We start from the raw sequence: 17910 nt of genomic DNA on the forward strand, positions 1-17910 counted from the left end.
GCTAGAGAGATGTGGTGCATTAATGTAGTTTATCTTCAATCAAAAGTTTGTTATTTTCAAATGGTACCGGAGTTGTACTATTTTAGCCTCAGGCAGAAAGTTGAAGAAGAGTCTGCCTGTGGTCTTTGATGATCTTAGCAGGTTGTAACTAAGATCCATTGCTGTTCTCACACATAACTGAAGAGATGGGTAACTTCAGCTGGGGGAATAGCGTGCAGGATCTCCTGCTCTGAGGTATGTGCAGTTTTAAATGTTTCTAGAGAAATGAATATGCTAGAAAATGCTGACAATACCGGATTTATTTAAGGTAAGCCTGATTACAGTGATTTAATAACGACTGGTATCATGCTTGCTGTAAAGGGTAATATTTTTATATTTTTATTATTTACTCACATTACTGAATAGATATAACGTTTGCTTGAAGGTGTATAAACGTTTATTACATATTGGTGATAAAACTTTATTCTGGGGCCCAGTTTTTTCCACATGGCTGGCTAGATTTTGCCTAGGGATAGTTTTTTAAGGCCCTCTCACTGTGAGTACAGGTTGGGAGGGGCCTATTTTCGCGCCTAAATTGCGCATTAGTTTTGCAGCTTGAAACATCCAGCTTCCCTGAAGGAGTCCCCTGAACATTTAGGACCTCTCTAAAGGGTTTTTGTGCCTTCCAAAGTCATTGTATGGGCAGGTAGGGCCACAGTAGAGCTGTGGCAGTTTGTTGTGACTGTTTAAAAACGTTTATATCGTTTTTTTGATCCGGTTTTGAAACTAAGGGGTTAATCATCCATTTGCAAGTGGGTGCAATGCTCTTTCAGCCTATTATACACACTGTAAAAATTTAGTTCTTAAAGTTCTTCAAGGGGTTCCTTTTGAACCTCTGCATTCCATAGATATCAAGCTTTTATCTTGGAAAGTTCTGTTCTTGGTAGCTATCTCTTCGGCTCGAAGAGTTTCAGAGTTATCTGCCTTACAGTGTGATTCCCCTTATCTGATCTTCCATGCAGATAAGCTAGTGTTGCGTACCAAACCTGGGTTTCTTCCTAAGGTGGTATCTAATAAAAATATAAATCAGGAGATTGTTGTTCCGTCACTGTGTCCTAATCCTTTTTCAAAGAAGGAACGTCTATTACACAATCTTGACGTGGTTCGTGCTTTAAAGTTTTATTTACAAGCTACTAAAGATTTTCGTCAAACATCTGCATTGTTTGTTGTCTACTCTGGACAGAGGAGAGGCCAAAAGGCTTCTGCAACTTCTCTTTCCTTTTGGTTAAGAAGTATAATCCGCTTAGCTTATGAGACTGCTGGCCAGCAGCCTCCTGTAAGAATTACAGCTCATTCCACTAGAGCAGTGGCTTCCACATGGGCTTTTAAAAATGAGGCTTCTGTTGAACAGATTTGTAAGGCGGCGACTTGGTCTTCGCTTCATACTTTTTCTAAATTCTACAAATTTGATACTTTTGCTTCTTCGGAGGCTATTTTTGGGAGAAAGGTCTTACAGGCAGTGGTGCCTTCCGTTTAAGCGCCTGCCTTGTCCCTCCCTTCATCCGTGTCCTATAGCTTTGGTATTGGTATCCCACAAGTAATGGATGAATCCGTGGACTGGATACACCTCACAAGAGAAAACAAAATTTATGCTTACCTGATAAATTTATTTCTCTTGTGGTGTATCCAGTCCATGGCCCGCCCTGTCATTTTTAGGCAGGTGTTTTTTAAATTTTTAAACTACAGTCACCACTGCACCCTATAGTTTCTCCTTTCTCTTGCTTGTCTTCAGTCGAATGACTGGGAGGTGGCAGTTAGGGGAGGAGCTATATAGAAGCTCTGCTGTGGGTGATCCTCTTGCAGCTTCCTGTTGGGAAGGAGAATATCCCACAAGTAATGGATGAATCCGTGGACTGGATACACCACAAGAGAAATAAATTTATCAGGTAAGCATAAATTTTGTTTTTTTTTATGTAAACTTCAGTCACTTCTGGACCTTATAGTTTCTCCTTTCTTTCATGTAATTAGCAAGAGTCCATGAGCTAGTGACGTATGGGATATACATTCCTACCAGGAGGGGCAAAGTTTCCCAAACCTCAAAATGCCTACAAATACACCCCTCACCACACCCACAATTCAGTTTAAGAAGTATCTCAAATTCTGGTTTGGGCGGAATCCAGCTCCAGTCTAATCTCTGCGGTATAGACAATTGGGAAGCGGATTATCTCAGTCGCCAAACGTTGCATCCGGGCGAATGGTCTCTTCACCCAGAGGTATTTCTTCAGATTGTTCAAATGTGGGAGCTTCCAGAAATAGATCTGATGGCGTCTCATCTAAACAAGAAACTTTCCAGGTATCTGTCCAGATCCCGGGATCCTCAGGCGGAAGCAGTGGATGCATTATCACTTCCTTGGAAGTATCATCCTGCTTATATCTTTCCGCCTCTAGTTCTTCTTCCAAGAGTAATCTCCAAGATTCTGAAGGAATGCTCGTTTGTTCTGCTGGTAGCTCCGGCATGGCCTCACAGGTTTTGGTATGCGGATCTTGTCCGGATGGCCTCTTGCCATCCGTGGACTCTTCCGCTACGACCAGACCTTCTGTCGCAAGGTCCTTTTTTCCATCAGGATCTCAAATCCTTAAATTTAAAGGTATGGAGATTGAACGTTTGATTCTAGGTCAAAGAGGTTTCTCTGACTCTGTGATTAATACTATGTTACAGGCTCGTAAATCTGTATCCAGAGAGATATATTATAGAGTCTGGAGGACTTATATTTCTTGGTGTCTTTCTCATCATTTTTCTTGGCATTCTTTTAGAATCCCGAGAATTTTAAAGTTTCTTCAGGATGGTTTAGATAAAGGTTTATCCGCAAGTTCTTTGAAAGGACAAATCTCTGCTCTTTCTGTTCTTTTTCACAGAAAGATTGCTAATCTTCCTGATATTCATTGTTTTGTACAGGCTTTGGTTCGTATAAAACCTGTCATTAAGTCAATTTCTCCACCTTGGAGTTTGAATTTGGTTCTAGGGGCTCTTCAAGCTCCTCCGTTTGAACCTATGCATTCATTGGACATTAAATTACTTTCTTGGAAAGTTTTGTTCCTTTTGGCAATCTCTTCTGCCAGAAGAGTTTCTGAATTATCTGCTCTTTCTTGTGAGTCTCCTTTTCTGATTTTTCATCAGGATAAGGCGGTGTTGCGAACTTCTTTTGAATTTTTACCTAAAGTTGTGAATTCCAACATTAGTAGAGAAATTGTGGTTCCTTCATTATGTCCTAATCCTAAGAATTCTAAGGAGAAATCGTTGCATTCTTTGGATGTTGTTAGAGCTTTGAAATATTATGTTGAAGCTACTAAGTCTTTCCGAAAGACTTCTAGTTTATTTGTTATCTTTTCCGGTTCTAGAAAAGGCCAGAAAGCTTCTGCCATTTCTTTGGCATCTTGGTTGAAATCTTTAATTAATCTTGCCTATGTTGAGTCGGGTAAAACTCCGCCTCAAAGGATTACAGCTCATTCTACTAGGTCAGTTTCTACTTCCTGGGCGTTTAGGAATGAAGCTTCGATTGATCAGATTTGCAAAGCAGCAACTTGGTCCTCTTTGCATACTTTTACTAAATTCTACCATTTTGATGTATTTTCTTCTTCTGAAGCAGTTTTTGGTAGAAAAGTACTTCAGGCAGCGGTTTCAGTTTGAATCTTCTGCTTATGTTTTTCTTTAAACTTTATTTTGGGTGTGGATTATTTTCAGCAGGAATTGGCTGTCTTTATTTTATCCCTCCCTCTCTAGTGACTCTTGCGTGGAAAGATCCACATCTTGGGTAGTCATTATCCCATACGTCACTATCTCATGGACTCTTGCTAATTACATGAAAGAAAACATAATTTATGTAAGAACTTACCTGATAAATTCATTTCTTTCATATTAGCAAGAGTCCATGAGGCCCGCCCTTTTTTTGTGGTGGTTATGATTTTTGTATAAAGCACAATTATTCCAATTCCTTATTTTTTATGCTTTCACACTTTTTTATCACCCCATTTCTTGGCTATTCGTTAAACTGAATTGTGGGTGTGGTGAGGGGTATATTTGTAGGCATTTTGAGGTTTGGGAAACTTTGCCCCTCCTGGTAGGAATGTATCTCCCATACGTCACTAGCTCATGGACTCTTGCTAATATGAAAGAAATGAATTTATCAGGTAAGTTCTTACATAAATTATGTTTTTCTTCCTTGGCCTTTGGTCGAATGACTGGGGGGTGGAGTTAAAGTAGGAGCTATATAGACAGCTCTGCTGTGGTGCTCTCTTTGCTACTTCCTGTCAGGAAGGACAATATCCCACAAGTTAGGATGAATCCGTGGACTCGGTACATCGCAAAAGAAAGAAATTTATCAGGTAAGCATAAATTTTGTTTTTCTTTCTCTCGCTGCAGCCTCCCTCTCTGCAGCCTCTCTCTTTCTCTCTCTCTTTCTCTCTCTCTTTCTCTCTCTCTTTCTCTCTCTTATTTTCTTTCTTTCTCTCTCTCTTTCTGCAGCCTCCCTCTTTCTCTTAGCTGCTTCTTGAAACTTGAGGATCAATTCCATTCTCAGTTTAGAATCATCATCCCCCAAGTACCTGTGTGTTGTTTGTAGCTCAGACTCCTTTGCACTCTCAGGGGTAACAGTAGTAGGTATTATCTCCTGGGTTACCAGTTTCACAGTAACCCTTTCTGTGCCTGTTTCCTGCTCTGCTGGAATGTCATCTGCCTGCTGCGGTCCCTTTACCAACTGCTCCTTTGTTTTGCCAAAAGTTGCAATGGCTCTCTCCTGACAAAGCAGTTCCAGGGATTCTTTCGGCATCTTTCTATATGCTTCCATAATGAGTAGCAACAAACAACAAGAGGGAGGGAAAAAAGAACTGCTTCTTTGCACTGTCTCTGTAATTAGGCACTGAGTTCTGTCTTTGTGAAATTACACAAAAACATGTAATTTCTTTTAGTACTATACAAATAGAACTAAAAAACTCTAAATATCCCACCGCTGCCACCAGTTTGTGACGAATCAAACCTTCTCAACGTCACAATAGAGGGGTGTGGGCATGAAGGGGCTAATGGCACACAGCTCTGGTTCCCTTATCCTTGCAACTCTGCAATAGGACCTTAAAAGGGACACCTCATTAGCCCCAAATCTTGTCCACACTGCTCTAACAATTTCCCTGCTGCCACCACCAAAACTTTTAAATTAAAGGGGAGTTTTGGGAACCCCTAAAAACTCATACTATTTAACAATTAGGTAACGTGCCTTTAACCTTGTCTCAACAGGAGTGTGAATTTGGATATTAGAACCCAAAAGACAGAATGGGATTTTCTATGTGTTTAATAACAAAAATATAAATACAGGTTACACAGTGCAAAATTATAAAGACATTCAAAATAACATACAATTGCAAAGCTACAGTTCTTTAAAAAGAAAATGGGACATGAAAAGAATTACACACAATATCTAACTTATTACCAAGTTCCTTTAGATATGTGGAGAACTGCTGATAATGATGTTGATGGCTTTGGTCCCCAGGGCAGTTCTGACTAAAAAGTCTTTCTGTTGCATACTTAAACCAAACTTTATTTGTCTTGTCAAAGACAACGCCCTGGTTATGATTTACAACGAGTTCAACCAATGCAAACAAGTCTTAGCTCCCACTATCAGTCTCCATGGGAGGAGTGTACTGCATTCCTACACACAGTTACACTACTACGGAGGGGGGGGGGGGAAGGAGGGGGGTCTTAGCTTACAGCTTTTCTCAAATAAGTTTTCACACACAGAAAAAGGCAATTCACATTAACCTTTTCCAGACTGAGAACACAATACCCCATTTGCGGGGTAGCCAATCCAGGTATCAACTACTCCACATGATTGTATTATGACACTCAGGCACCTTTGCACCTCCTTTTTCTCCATTACCCTTCAGTTGAATGACTGGGGGTTTGTGGGAAGGGAAGTTATACTTGACAGTTTGGCTGTGGTGCTGTTTGCCTTCCCCTGCTGGCCACGAGTGATATTCTCAACAGTAAATAAATGATGACGATGTGGACTCACCATATCCGGAAATAAATAAATTTATCAAGTAAACATAAATTTAGTTTTTTCCTATTGTGAATCTTGTGGATTCAGTTGGCATTTGTTTTTTAGAATTCTCCAATTTTCTTCAGGACAGATTAGATAAGGGTAAGTTCCTAAGGGGGTTATATATTGTCTCTTTCTGTTTGGTTTCACATAGACTTTGCCAAATTATCAGATGAACAGAGTTTTGTACAAGCCTTTGATTAGGTTTAAACCTGTTGTACAGCTTTTTTCTTTTGTCCCACCCTTCCTTTCGCTTAGGTTTTATATCCCACATGTCAAGGCTTGTGGACTCTCCCCACCTTATGAAAGAAAAATTTTTTTGCTTACCTGTTTCCTTTATTTTATGGTGATGAGAGTCCACGAGATCCCACCTAGTTTTTTATTTTTGGTGGCAGTTATATTTGCACTTCTTCATTTCGTGCTTTGCTTTTCCCACCTTTTGGTTCTTTTCCTCTGCTCGGCTATGCATTAAACTGAGTAGTACAGGGAGTTGGAATGGCCTGAAAAGCTCTTGTTGTTTAGGGTTCTTTGTCTCCTCCTAGTGGTTGGTAATATAAAGGAAATGATCAGAGAAAATTGCACAATACAGGAGTATTGGGAACAACATAATGGAAACTTAAAAAGTCGTGTATTATTTGCAAAACGCAACTGCTACTCTGACTGTAAAATATCAATATTTACAATGACAGTTAACATACTTAGACATTCAGCAACAGTGTCACAAATATTGCATATTGTTTTAGAAATATTGGCCACTAGATTTTCAAATAAAAGCTAATTTCAAATATAAGCTAATTTAGTTGTTCTGTTTAATTTAAAGGGACAAGGTATTTCAAAGATAAAAGTCATATTTAGTTTTTGGGTGTATAGCTCCTTATACTTATGTTGCTCATTCTATCCTCTCATCATTTGTGGTATTTAGGAGTTTTTGAGCATGTGGTATTGTACAGCACTTAAAGTGAATGTAAAGTTTTATCAAGTAGTTTTTCTCTTTTTGTCCATTCTTTTCATCAAGTAGTGCCCGGTTTTTAAAAATACTATTAAAAACAGGGGCACTTTCATTGATGAAACTTTAAATTGCAACATATTTATAGAAATACTTACCTCTTCGTCTTGAAAACCGCTCCAGCGCTTCGCCAGCCCGTCGCAAGCCTCTTCCTAAGTCAGAAATGACGATTCCGGCCTTCATCCAATCACAGCGTTGCTTTAGACAATACTTCCCTCGGGGGGAAGCCGTGATTGGAGGATGCTGGAATCATCATTGCTGACGTAGGAAGAGGCCTGCGTCGGGCTGGCGAATCGCTGGAGCGGCTTTCGAGACAAAGAGGTAAGTATTTCTACAAATATGGTGCAATGTAAAGTTTCATCAATGAAAGTGCCCCTGTTTTTAATAGTATTTTTAAAAACCGGGCACTACTTGATGAAATTTTACATTCACTTTAACATTCAGCATAAGAATAAGAGTAATTGTAGCTTCATGTTACATAAAGATTGTTTTTATAAGTTGTGCATGTAGTGCAACTGGCAAAACAAGAATAGCTAGGAATATGTTTCAGAATGTTATTACATTTGCATTTTTTTTTTTTGCATTTCTCATTTTGAATGTCTAGCTTTCTAATAAATGTTTGTAATCTCTTTCAGTTCAGTTTCACATTGCTCACCTGTATGAAACACAGGTAAGTTATTTTTTTTTTTATTTCAATTGTTATAATTTTATAAAAGTGATGCAGAACTGGAAGCAAAATAAAACATTGCTACTATTAAGCAGTACCAAAAAAAGAGGACATATTGTACAGGATAAACAGTAAATATAACTGATAAACATAAACTTATGTAACATTTGATAAAATAATTGTTCTTATTTTTTTCAAGACTGTCATCCTTATGTATTATTGTTTATATCTATTTATGCAAGGCTCAAAATTTCCGCTCTTTACTAGCCATTGGTGAGTGGAAATTTAATGGTGGCGAGTGAATGTTGAATCCACATTCACTCACTGGACAATTTATTAAGCAGCGTATGCTGCTCATTCTGCGAAAGCCTTCTGGCTCGCCGCAATCAGAAGTTAAGAAGCAGCAGTCGTAAGGCCGCTGCTCCTTAACCAGTGAATGCTTGCGCAATGATAAATGCGAACAGCGTATGCTGTCGGCATTTATCGATGTTGGGCGGACATGATTCACTACAGCGAACCATGTCCGCCCACCATATAATAAATCATCCCCACATTCCAAAGTCTGGTGGCGTGTTGTAAGTAGCAAAGTTAGCACATTTGCAAAATGTACACTCCTATTGCAGCATTGACAAACACACATTTTGGGCTATGTGCTAGAAATTTTATCTGAAGGGATATTATATATCCTAGAAAGGGTAAGGATATGTTATTCCTTTAGGGCTGTAGGAACACAATGGTTAGACTTAGAGAGGGTAAATGGGTGATATTGGAGAGGAAAACTAAAAGTGGAGAAGAAGAAGAAAGCTTTACTAGAGAGTGGAGAAAAAAAAGAGTAAAAAGATATGAGAGAGAAAGAAAGCTTGCAATGAGAAGATATGGCCTGAGAGGTAAGAGAGTGAGTAAAAAGAGAGATTGAAGAGAGAAGGGAGGGAAGAAAAATAGTGGAGAGAAGGGAGAGATGATAATTATTAAAAGAAAATCTCCAGGTCTTCTATGACCTTTCATGACGTTCAGCACTCTTTCTCCACTATCTTACTTCAACAACTTCCTATTTCTATCCAGCTGTTGTCTTACCCAGAACCACCAAGTTGATTTTGCTTACTGCTATGCACTTATTTTTGTTAATTTATTACTGTATGTAGCATTATTTAATTTGTTATGGTATAAAATAAAAAAATATTAAAAATTACTGCACAAGGTAGTGTGTAGGATTAAAAGTAGTGAGTAATAATATTTTGGCCTGGCTAGTAGCTTACGACCTGAATTGTTGAGCCCTGATTTATGTAAGTGTCAGGCATAGTAACATAGTAACATAGTAGATAAGGTTGAAAAAAGACTGAAGTCCATCGAGTTCAACCTATACAAATCTAAAATACTTACAAAAAGCTCCAGTTAAGCTTAAATAACCCCTTTAAAATGTGACCCATTTAATACTAGCAATCATATCCATGAATTTTGTTTATATACAGAAATTTATCCAGACTATTTTTAAATGTATCTATGGTTTTGGCATTCACTACCTCCTTTGGTAATGAGTTCCACAATTTTATTGCTCTTACAGTGAAAAAATGTTTCCGTTGCAGGAGATTAAATCTCCTTTCCTCCAACCTTAAATTATGACCTCTTGTCAGAACCAATTTTCTTGGAATAAAAAGAGCTTCTGCCATCTCTGTATATGGGCCTTGAATATATTTATATAAAGTAATCATGTCACCTCTCAAGCGCCTTTTTTTCTAAAGAGAACAGACCCAGTTTGGCTAGCCTCTCCTCATAGGTTAATTTCTCGAATCCCCTTATTAGCTTTGTGGCCCTTCTCTGAACTTTTTCTAGTTCTGCAATATCTTTTTTAGCAATCGGTCCCCAGAACTGCACTCCAAACTCAAGGTGAGGTCTTACCAGGGCTTTATATAATGACAGATTTATGCTTTCCTCCCTTGAATCAATGCCTCTTTTAATACATGCTAGTATCTTATTAGCCTTTGAAGCCGCTGCCCTGCATTGTGCACTCATCTTTAGCTTGTTATCTATTACTACTCCCAAATCCCTTTCCTCCTGTGTTTGGCTAAGTCTTGTCCCATTTAAAAAATACATAGCCTGCTTATTTTTACTTCCAAAATGTAGAACCTTACATTTTTCCGTATTAAATCTCATTTTCCATTCACTTGCCCATAGTTCTAATTTTAGCAAATCCCTTTGCAAAGAGAGTTCATCCTGCTCTGACCTAATGACCTTACTTAACTTAGTATCATCTGCAAAAATAGAGATGTCGCTATTTAATCCTTGCTCCAAGTCATTTATAAAAATATTAAAAAGAACAGGGCCCAGTACTGATCCCTGGGGGACGCCACTGATTACCTTTGTCCAATCTGAGTATGATCCATTTACTGCTGCTCGTTGCTCCCTATCTTTTATCCAGTTATTTATCCATGAGCTAACATTTTCAGCTATTCCCAGTCCCTTAATTTTGTGCATTAATCTCTCATGTGGCACTGTATCAAATGCCTTTGCAAAATCTAAGTATATCACATCAACTGATTCCCCTTTATCTATATTTTTACTTACTTCCTCGTAGAATCTAATTAGATTAGTTTGACATGATCTATTTCTCCTAAAGCCATGCTGATTAGAACTCATAATCTTGTTTACACGAATATGCTCATCAATATAATCCCTTATAATCCCTTCAAATATCTTCCCCACTATTGATGTCAGACTAACTGGTCTATAGCTTCCTGGATCATCCCTGCTTCCCTTTTCTCCAACATAGGTGTGTCCGGTCCACGGCGTCATCCTTACTTGTGGGATATTCTCTTCCCCAACAGGAAATGGCAAAGAGCCCAGCAAAGCTGGTCACATGATCCCTCCTAGGCTCCGCCTACCCCAGTCATTCTCTTTGCCGTTGTACAGGCAACATCTCCACGGAGATGGCTTAGAGTTTTTTAGTGTTTAACTGTAGTTTTTATTATTCAATCAAGAGTTTGTTATTTTAAAATAGTGCTGGTATGTACTATTTACTCAGAAACAGAAAAGAGATGAAGATTTCTGTTTGTATGAGGAAAATGATTTTAGCAACCGTCACTAAAATCCATGGCTGTTCCACACAGGACTGTTGAGAGCAATTAACTTCAGTTGGGGGAACAGTGAGCAGTCTCTTGCTGCTTGAGGTATGACACATTCTAACAAGACGATGTAATGCTGGAAGCTGTCATTTTCCCTATGGGATCCGGTAAGCCATGTTTATTACGATCGTAAATAAGGGCTTCAAAAAGGGCTTATTAAGACTGTAGACTCTTTCTGGGCTAAATCGATTGATTATTAACACATATTTAGCCTTGAGGAATCATTTTATCTGGGTATTTTGATATATAATATCGGCAGGCACTGTTTTTAGACACCTTATTCTTTAGGGGCTTTCCCAAAGCATAGGCAGAGCCTCATTTTCGCGCCGGTGTTGCGCACTTGTTTTTGAGAGGCATGGCATGCAGTCGCATGTGAGAGGAGCTCTGATACTTAGAAAAGACTTTCTGAAGGCGTCATTTGGTATCGTATTCCCCTTGGGGCTTGGTTGGGTCTCAGCAAAGCAGATACCAGGGACTGTAAAGGGGTTAAAGTTAAAAACGGCTCCGGTTCCGTTATTTTAAGAGTTAAAGCTTCCAAATTTGGTGTGCAATACTTTTAAGGCTTTAAGACACTGTGGTGAAAATTTGGTGAATTTTGAACAATTCCTTCATGTTTTTTCGCAATTGCAGTAATAAAGTGTGTTCAGTTTAAAATTTAAAGTGACAGTAACGGTTTTATTTTAAAACGTTTTTTGTACTTTGTTATCAAGTTTATGCCTGTTTAACATGTCTGAACTACCAGATAGACTGTGTTCTGAATGTGGGGAAGCCAGAATTCCTATTCATTTAAATAAATGTGATTTATGTGACAATGACAATGATGCCCAAGATGATTCCTCAAGTGAGGGGAGTAAGCATGGTACTGCATCATTCCCTCCTTCGTCTACACGAGTCTTGCCCACTCAGGAGACCCCTAGTACATCTAGCGCGCCAATACTCCTTACTATGCAACAATTAACGGCTGTAATGGATAATTCTGTCAAAAACATTTTAGCCAAAATGAACCCTTATCAGCGTAAGCGCGACTGCTCTGTTTTAGATACTGAAGAGCATGACGACGCTGATAATAATATTTCTGAAGGGCCCCTAACCCAGTCTGATGGGGCCAGGGAGGTTTTGTCTGAGGGAGAAATTACTGATTCAGGGAACATTTCTCAACAAGCTGAACCTGATGTGATTGCATTTAAATTTAAGTTGGAACATCTCCGCATTCTGCTTAAGGAGGTATTATCCACTCTGGATGATTGTGACAAGTTGGTCATCCCAGAGAAACTATGTAAAATGGACAAGTTCCTAGAGGTGCCGGGGCCCCCAGAAGCTTTTCCTATACCCAAGCGGGTGGCGGACATTGTTAATAAAGAATGGGAAAGGCCCGGTATTCCTTTCGTCCCTCCCCCCATATTTAAAAAATTGTTTCCTATGGTCGACCCCAGAAAGGACTTATGGCAGACAGTCCCCAAGGTCGAGGGAGCGGTTTCCACTTTAAACAAACGCACCACTATACCCATAGAGGATAGTTGTGCTTTCAAAGATCCTATGGATAAAAAATTAGAAGGTTTGCTTAAAAAGATGTTTGTTCAGCAGGGTTACCTTCTACAACCAATTTCATGCATTGTCCCTGTCGCTACAGCCGCATGTTTCTGGTTCGATGAGCTGATAAAGGCGGTAGATAGGGATTCTTCTCCTTATGAGGAGATTATGGACAGAATCAATGCTCTTAAATTGGCTAATTCTTTCACCCTAGACGCCACTTTGCAATTGGCTAGGTTAGCGGCTAAGAATTCTGGGTTTGCTATTGTGGCGCGCAGAGCGCTTTGGTTGAAATCTTGGTCGGCTGATGCGTCTTCCAAGAACAAGCTACTTAACATTCCTTTCAAGGGGAAAACGCTGTTTGGCCCTGACTTGAAAGAGATTATCTCTGATATCACTGGGGGTAAGGGCCACGCCCTTCCTCAGGATCGGCCTTTCAGGGCAAAAAATAAACCTAATTTTCGTCCCTTTCGTAGAAACGGACCAGCCCAAAGTGCTACGTCCTCTAAGCAAGAGGGTAATACTTCTCAAGCCAAGCCAGCTTGGAGACCAATGCAAGGCTGGAACAAGGGTAAGCAGGCCAAGAAACCTGCCACTGCTACCAAGACAGCATGAAATGTTGGCCCCCGATCCGGGACCGGATCTGGTGGGGGGCAGACTCTCTCTCTTCGCTCAGGCTTGGGCAAGAGATGTTCTGGATCCTTGGGCGCTAGAAATAGTCTCCCAAGGTTATCTTCTGGAATTCAAGGGACTTCCCCCAAGGGGGAGGTTCCACAGGTCTCAGTTGTCTTCAGACCACATAAAAAGACAGGCATTCTTACATTGTGTAGAAGACCTGTTAAAAATGGGAGTGATTCATCCTGTTCCATTAAGAGAACAAGGGATGGGATTCTACTCCAATCTGTTCATAGTTCCCAAAAAAGAGGGAACGTTCAGACCAATCTTAGATCTCAAGATCTTAAACAAGTTTCTCAAGGTTCCATCGTTCAAGATGGAAACCATTCGAACTATTCTTCCTTCCATCCAGGAAGGTCAATTCATGACCACGGTGGATTTAAAGGATGCGTATCTACATATTCCTATCCACAAGGAACATCATCGGTTCCTGAGGTTCGCATTCCTGGACAAACATTACCAGTTCGTGGCGCTTCCTTTCGGATTAGCCACTGCTCCAAGGATTTTCACAAAGGTACTAGGGTCCCTTCTAGCTGTGCTAAGACCAAGGGGCATTGCTGTAGTACCTTACTTGGACGACATTCTAATTCAAGCGTCGTCCCTTCCTCAAGCAAAGGCTCACACGGACATTGTCCTGGCCTTTCTCAGATCTCACGGATGGAAAGTGAACGTGGAAAAGAGTTCTCTATCTCCGTCAACAAGGGTTCCCTTCTTGGGAACAATAATAGACTCCTTAGAAATGAGGATTTTTCTGACAGAGGCCAGAAAAACAAAACTTCTAGACTCTTGTCGGATACTTCATTCCGTTCCTCTTCCTTCCATAGCTCAGTGCATGGAAGTGATCGGGTTGATGGTAGCGGCAATGGACATAGTTCCTTTTGCGCGCATTCATCTAAGACCATTACAACTGTGCATGCTCAGTCAGTGGAATGGGGACTATACAGACTTGTCTCCGAAGATACAAGTAAATCAGAGGACCAGAGACTCACTCCGTTGGTGGCTGTCCCTGGACAACCTGTCACGAGGGATGACATTCCGCAGACCAGAGTGGGTCATTGTCACGACCGACGCCAGTCTGATGGGCTGGGGCGCGGTCTGGGGATCCCTGAAAGCTCAGGGTGTTTGGTCTCGGGAAGAATCTCTGTTACCGATAAATATTCTGGAACTGAGAGCGATATTCAATGCTCTCAAGGCTTGGCCTCAGCTAGCGAGGGCCAAGTTCATACGGTTTCAATCAGACAACATGACAACTGTTGCGTACATCAACCATCAGGGGGGAACAAGGAGTTCCCTGGCGATGGAAGAAGTGACCAAAATCATTCTATGGGCGGAGTCTCACTCCTGCCACCTGTCTGCTATCCACATCCCAGGAGTGGAAAATTGGGAAGCGGATTTTCTGAGTCGTCAGACATTGCATCCGGGGGAGTGGGAACTCCATCCGGAAATCTTTGCCCAAGTCACTCAGCTGTGGGGCATTCCAGACATGGATCTGATGGCCTCTCGTCAGAACTGCAAAGTTCCTTGCTACGGGTCCAGATCCAGGGATCCCAAGGCGGCTCTAGTGGATGCACTAGTAGCACCTTGGACCTTCAAACTAGCTTATGTGTTCCCGCCGTTTCCTCTCATCCCCAGGCTGGTAGCCAGGATCAATCAGGAGAGGGCGTCGGTGATCTTGATAGCTCCTGCGTGGCCACGCAGGACTTGGTATGCAGATCTGGTGAATATGTCATCGGCTCCACCTTGGAAGCTACCTTTGAGACGAGACCTTCTTGTTCAGGGTCCGTTCGAACATCCGAATCTGGTTTCACTCCAGCTGACTGCTTGGAGATTGAACGCTTGATCTTATCGAAGCGAGGGTTCTCAGATTCTGTTATCGATACTCTTGTTCAGGCCAGAAAGCCTGTAACTAGAAAGATTTACCACAAAATTTGGAAAAAATATATCTGTTGGTGTGAATCTAAAGGATTCCCTTGGGACAAGGTTAAGATTCCTAGGATTCTATCCTTCCTTCAAGAAGGATTGGAAAAAGGATTATCTGCAAGTTCCCTGAAGGGACAGATTTCTGCCTTGTCTGTGTTACTTCACAAAAAGCTGGCCGCTGTGCCAGATGTTCAAGCCTTTGTTCAGGCTCTGGTTAGAATTAAGCCTGTTTACAAACCTTTGACTCCTCCTTGGAGTCTCAATTTAGTTCTTTCAGTTCTTCAGGGGGTTCCGTTTGAACCCTTACATTCCGTTGATATTAAGTTATTATCTTGGAAAGTTTTGTTTTTAGTTGCAATTTCTTCTGCTAGAAGAGTTTCAGAATTATCTGCTCTGCAGTGTTCTCCTCCTTATCTGGTGTTCCATGCAGATAAGGTGGTTTTACGTACTAAACCTGGTTTTCTTCCAAAAGTTGTTTCTAACAAAAACATTAACCAGGAGATTATCGTACCTTCTCTGTGTCCGAAACCAGTTTCAAAGAAGGAACGTTTGCTGCACAATTTGGATGTTGTTCGCGCTCTAAAATTCTATTTAGATGCTACAAAGGATTTTAGACAAACATCTTCCTTGTTTGTTGTTTATTCCGGTAAAAGGAGAGGTCAAAAAGCAACTTCTACCTCTCTCTCTTTTTGGATTAAAAGCATCATCAGATTGGCTTACGAGACTGCCGGGCGGCAGCCTCCCGAAAGAATCACAGCTCATTCCACTAGGGCTGTGGCTTCCACATGGGCCTTCAAGAACGAGGCTTCTGTTGATCAGATATGTAGGGCAGCGACTTGGTCTTCACTGCACACTTTTACCAAATTTTACAAGTTTGATACTTTTGCTTCTTCTGAGGCTATTTTTGGGAGAAAGGTTTTGCAAGCCGTGGTGCCTTCCATTTAGGTGACCTGATTTGCTCCCTCCCTTCATCCGTGTCCTAAAGCTTTGGTATTGGTTCCCACAAGTAAGGATGACGCCGTGGACCGGACACACCTATGTTGGAGAAAACAGAATTTATGTTTACCTGATAAATTACTTTCTCCAACGGTGTGTCCGGTCCACGGCCCGCCCTGGTTTTTTTAATCAGGTCTGATAATTTATTTTCTTTAACTACAGTCACCACGGTACCATATGGTTTCTCCTATGCAAATATTCCTCCTTAACGTCGGTCGAATGACTGGGGTAGGCGGAGCCTAGGAGGGATCATGTGACCAGCTTTGCTGGGCTCTTTGCCATTTCCTGTTGGGGAAGAGAATATCCCACAAGTAAGGATGACGCCGTGGACCGGACACACCGTTGGAGAAAGTAATTTATCAGGTAAACATAAATTCTGTTTTTGAAGAGTGGCACCACATCAGCTTTACGCCAATCATGGGGTACCATGCCTGAGGATAATGAGTCTTGAAAAATTAAGAGTAAAGGTTTGTCTATAACAGTGCTAAGTTCACTTAACACCCTTGGGTGTATTCCATCTGGGCCTGGAGTTTTATTTACCTTAATGTTTTTTAGTTTTTTCCTGATATCCTCTAAACAAAACCCAGTTAGTGGTATGGACTGGCATGTTCTATTCTGTTCCAAAGTATCATTCAATGGTTCCTCTCTTGTGTATACTGAAGAAAAAAACTGGTTTAGTACCTCAGCCTTCTCCCTGTCATTATTTATCATGCTACCCTCCACACATTTTAATGTACCTATATTATCCTTCTTAGATTTTTTGCTATTTATGTACTTAAAGAACCTTTTAGGGTTAGACTTAGAATCCTTGGCAATTAATTTTTCATTTTCAATTTTGGCTAATTTGATTGCTTTTTTGCATGCTTTGTTACATTCCTTATAAATATTGTATGCTGAGTCTGTACTATTTTCTTTTAATAATTTAAATGCCCTACGTTTTTTCCTAATTTCTTTTAACACATTTTTATTTAGCCATAACGGCTTAGTTTTTTTATTTTTATTTTTATAACCATATGGTATGTATTGATATGTATATTTATTTAACAAATTTTTAAATATTATCCATTTATCCTCTGTATTTTTATTAGAAAATACATTGTCCCAATTTATATTATTTAATGATTTCCTTAAATCGTTGAATTTTGCTTTCTTGAAATTAAAAGTCTTAGTTAAGCCTTTAAAACACTGCATATGAAAAGAGATTTCAAATGTGACCATGTTATGATCACTGTTACCCAAATGTTCTTTAACTTCTATGTTCGATATTATATCTGTATTGTTTGATAGCACTAAATCCAATATAGCTTTACTCCTAGTTGGCTCCTCTATTAATTGTGACAAGAAGTTATCCCTGAGAACATTTAAAAATCTATCCCCCTTAGCTGAATTACTAGTTTCATCCCAGTTACCCAGTTTATATCAGGGTAGTTAAAATCTCCCATAATTACAGCACTGTTATTAGCAGCCTTACCTATTTGGATAAGTAGTTGAGTTTCCTCCGGGTCACTAATGTTGGGAGGCTTGTAGCATGTTCCTAGTAATAATTTTTTAGGATTTTTCCCCCCACTCTTTATTTCAACCCACAGGGTCTCTACATTGTCACTTGTATCATAAATATCTTCCCTTATTGTAGGTTTAAGGTCAAGTTTAATATACATGCAGATTCCTCCACCCCTTTTATTATTCCTGTCCCTCCTAAATAATGTATACCCCTCTAAGTTAACTGCCCAGTCATGTGAATCATCCCACCAAGTTTCAGTTATACTGATAACATCATAGTCCTCTTCTGCAACTAAGAGCGTCAGCTCCCCCATTTTACCTGTCATGCTTCTTGCGTTTGTTGTCATACATTTAATTTTCATGTGCTTTCTGCTGCTACTTGGTGTACTTTCCTCTATACTTTCTAATGTGACATTTCTTAAGTCATCC

General features: G+C 40.2%; 1 protein-coding gene across 1 annotated transcript in view; it reads left to right on the top strand.

The window, feature by feature from the left end:
- KDM6A (lysine demethylase 6A) overlaps positions 1–17910 on the top strand; it is a 926232-nt gene that overhangs the window by 405283 nt on the left and 503039 nt on the right. Inside the window, exons 6-7 of the mRNA XM_053705281.1 lie at positions 5238–5270; positions 7710–7744. Coding sequence (XP_053561256.1) covers positions 5238–5270; positions 7710–7744 — 68 coding nt within the window. The remainder of the gene's footprint in view (positions 1–5237; positions 5271–7709; positions 7745–17910) is intronic.

This window comes from Bombina bombina, chromosome 3 (assembly GCF_027579735.1).
Source record: "Bombina bombina isolate aBomBom1 chromosome 3, aBomBom1.pri, whole genome shotgun sequence".
Lineage (NCBI taxonomy): Eukaryota > Metazoa > Chordata > Amphibia > Anura > Bombinatoridae > Bombina > Bombina bombina.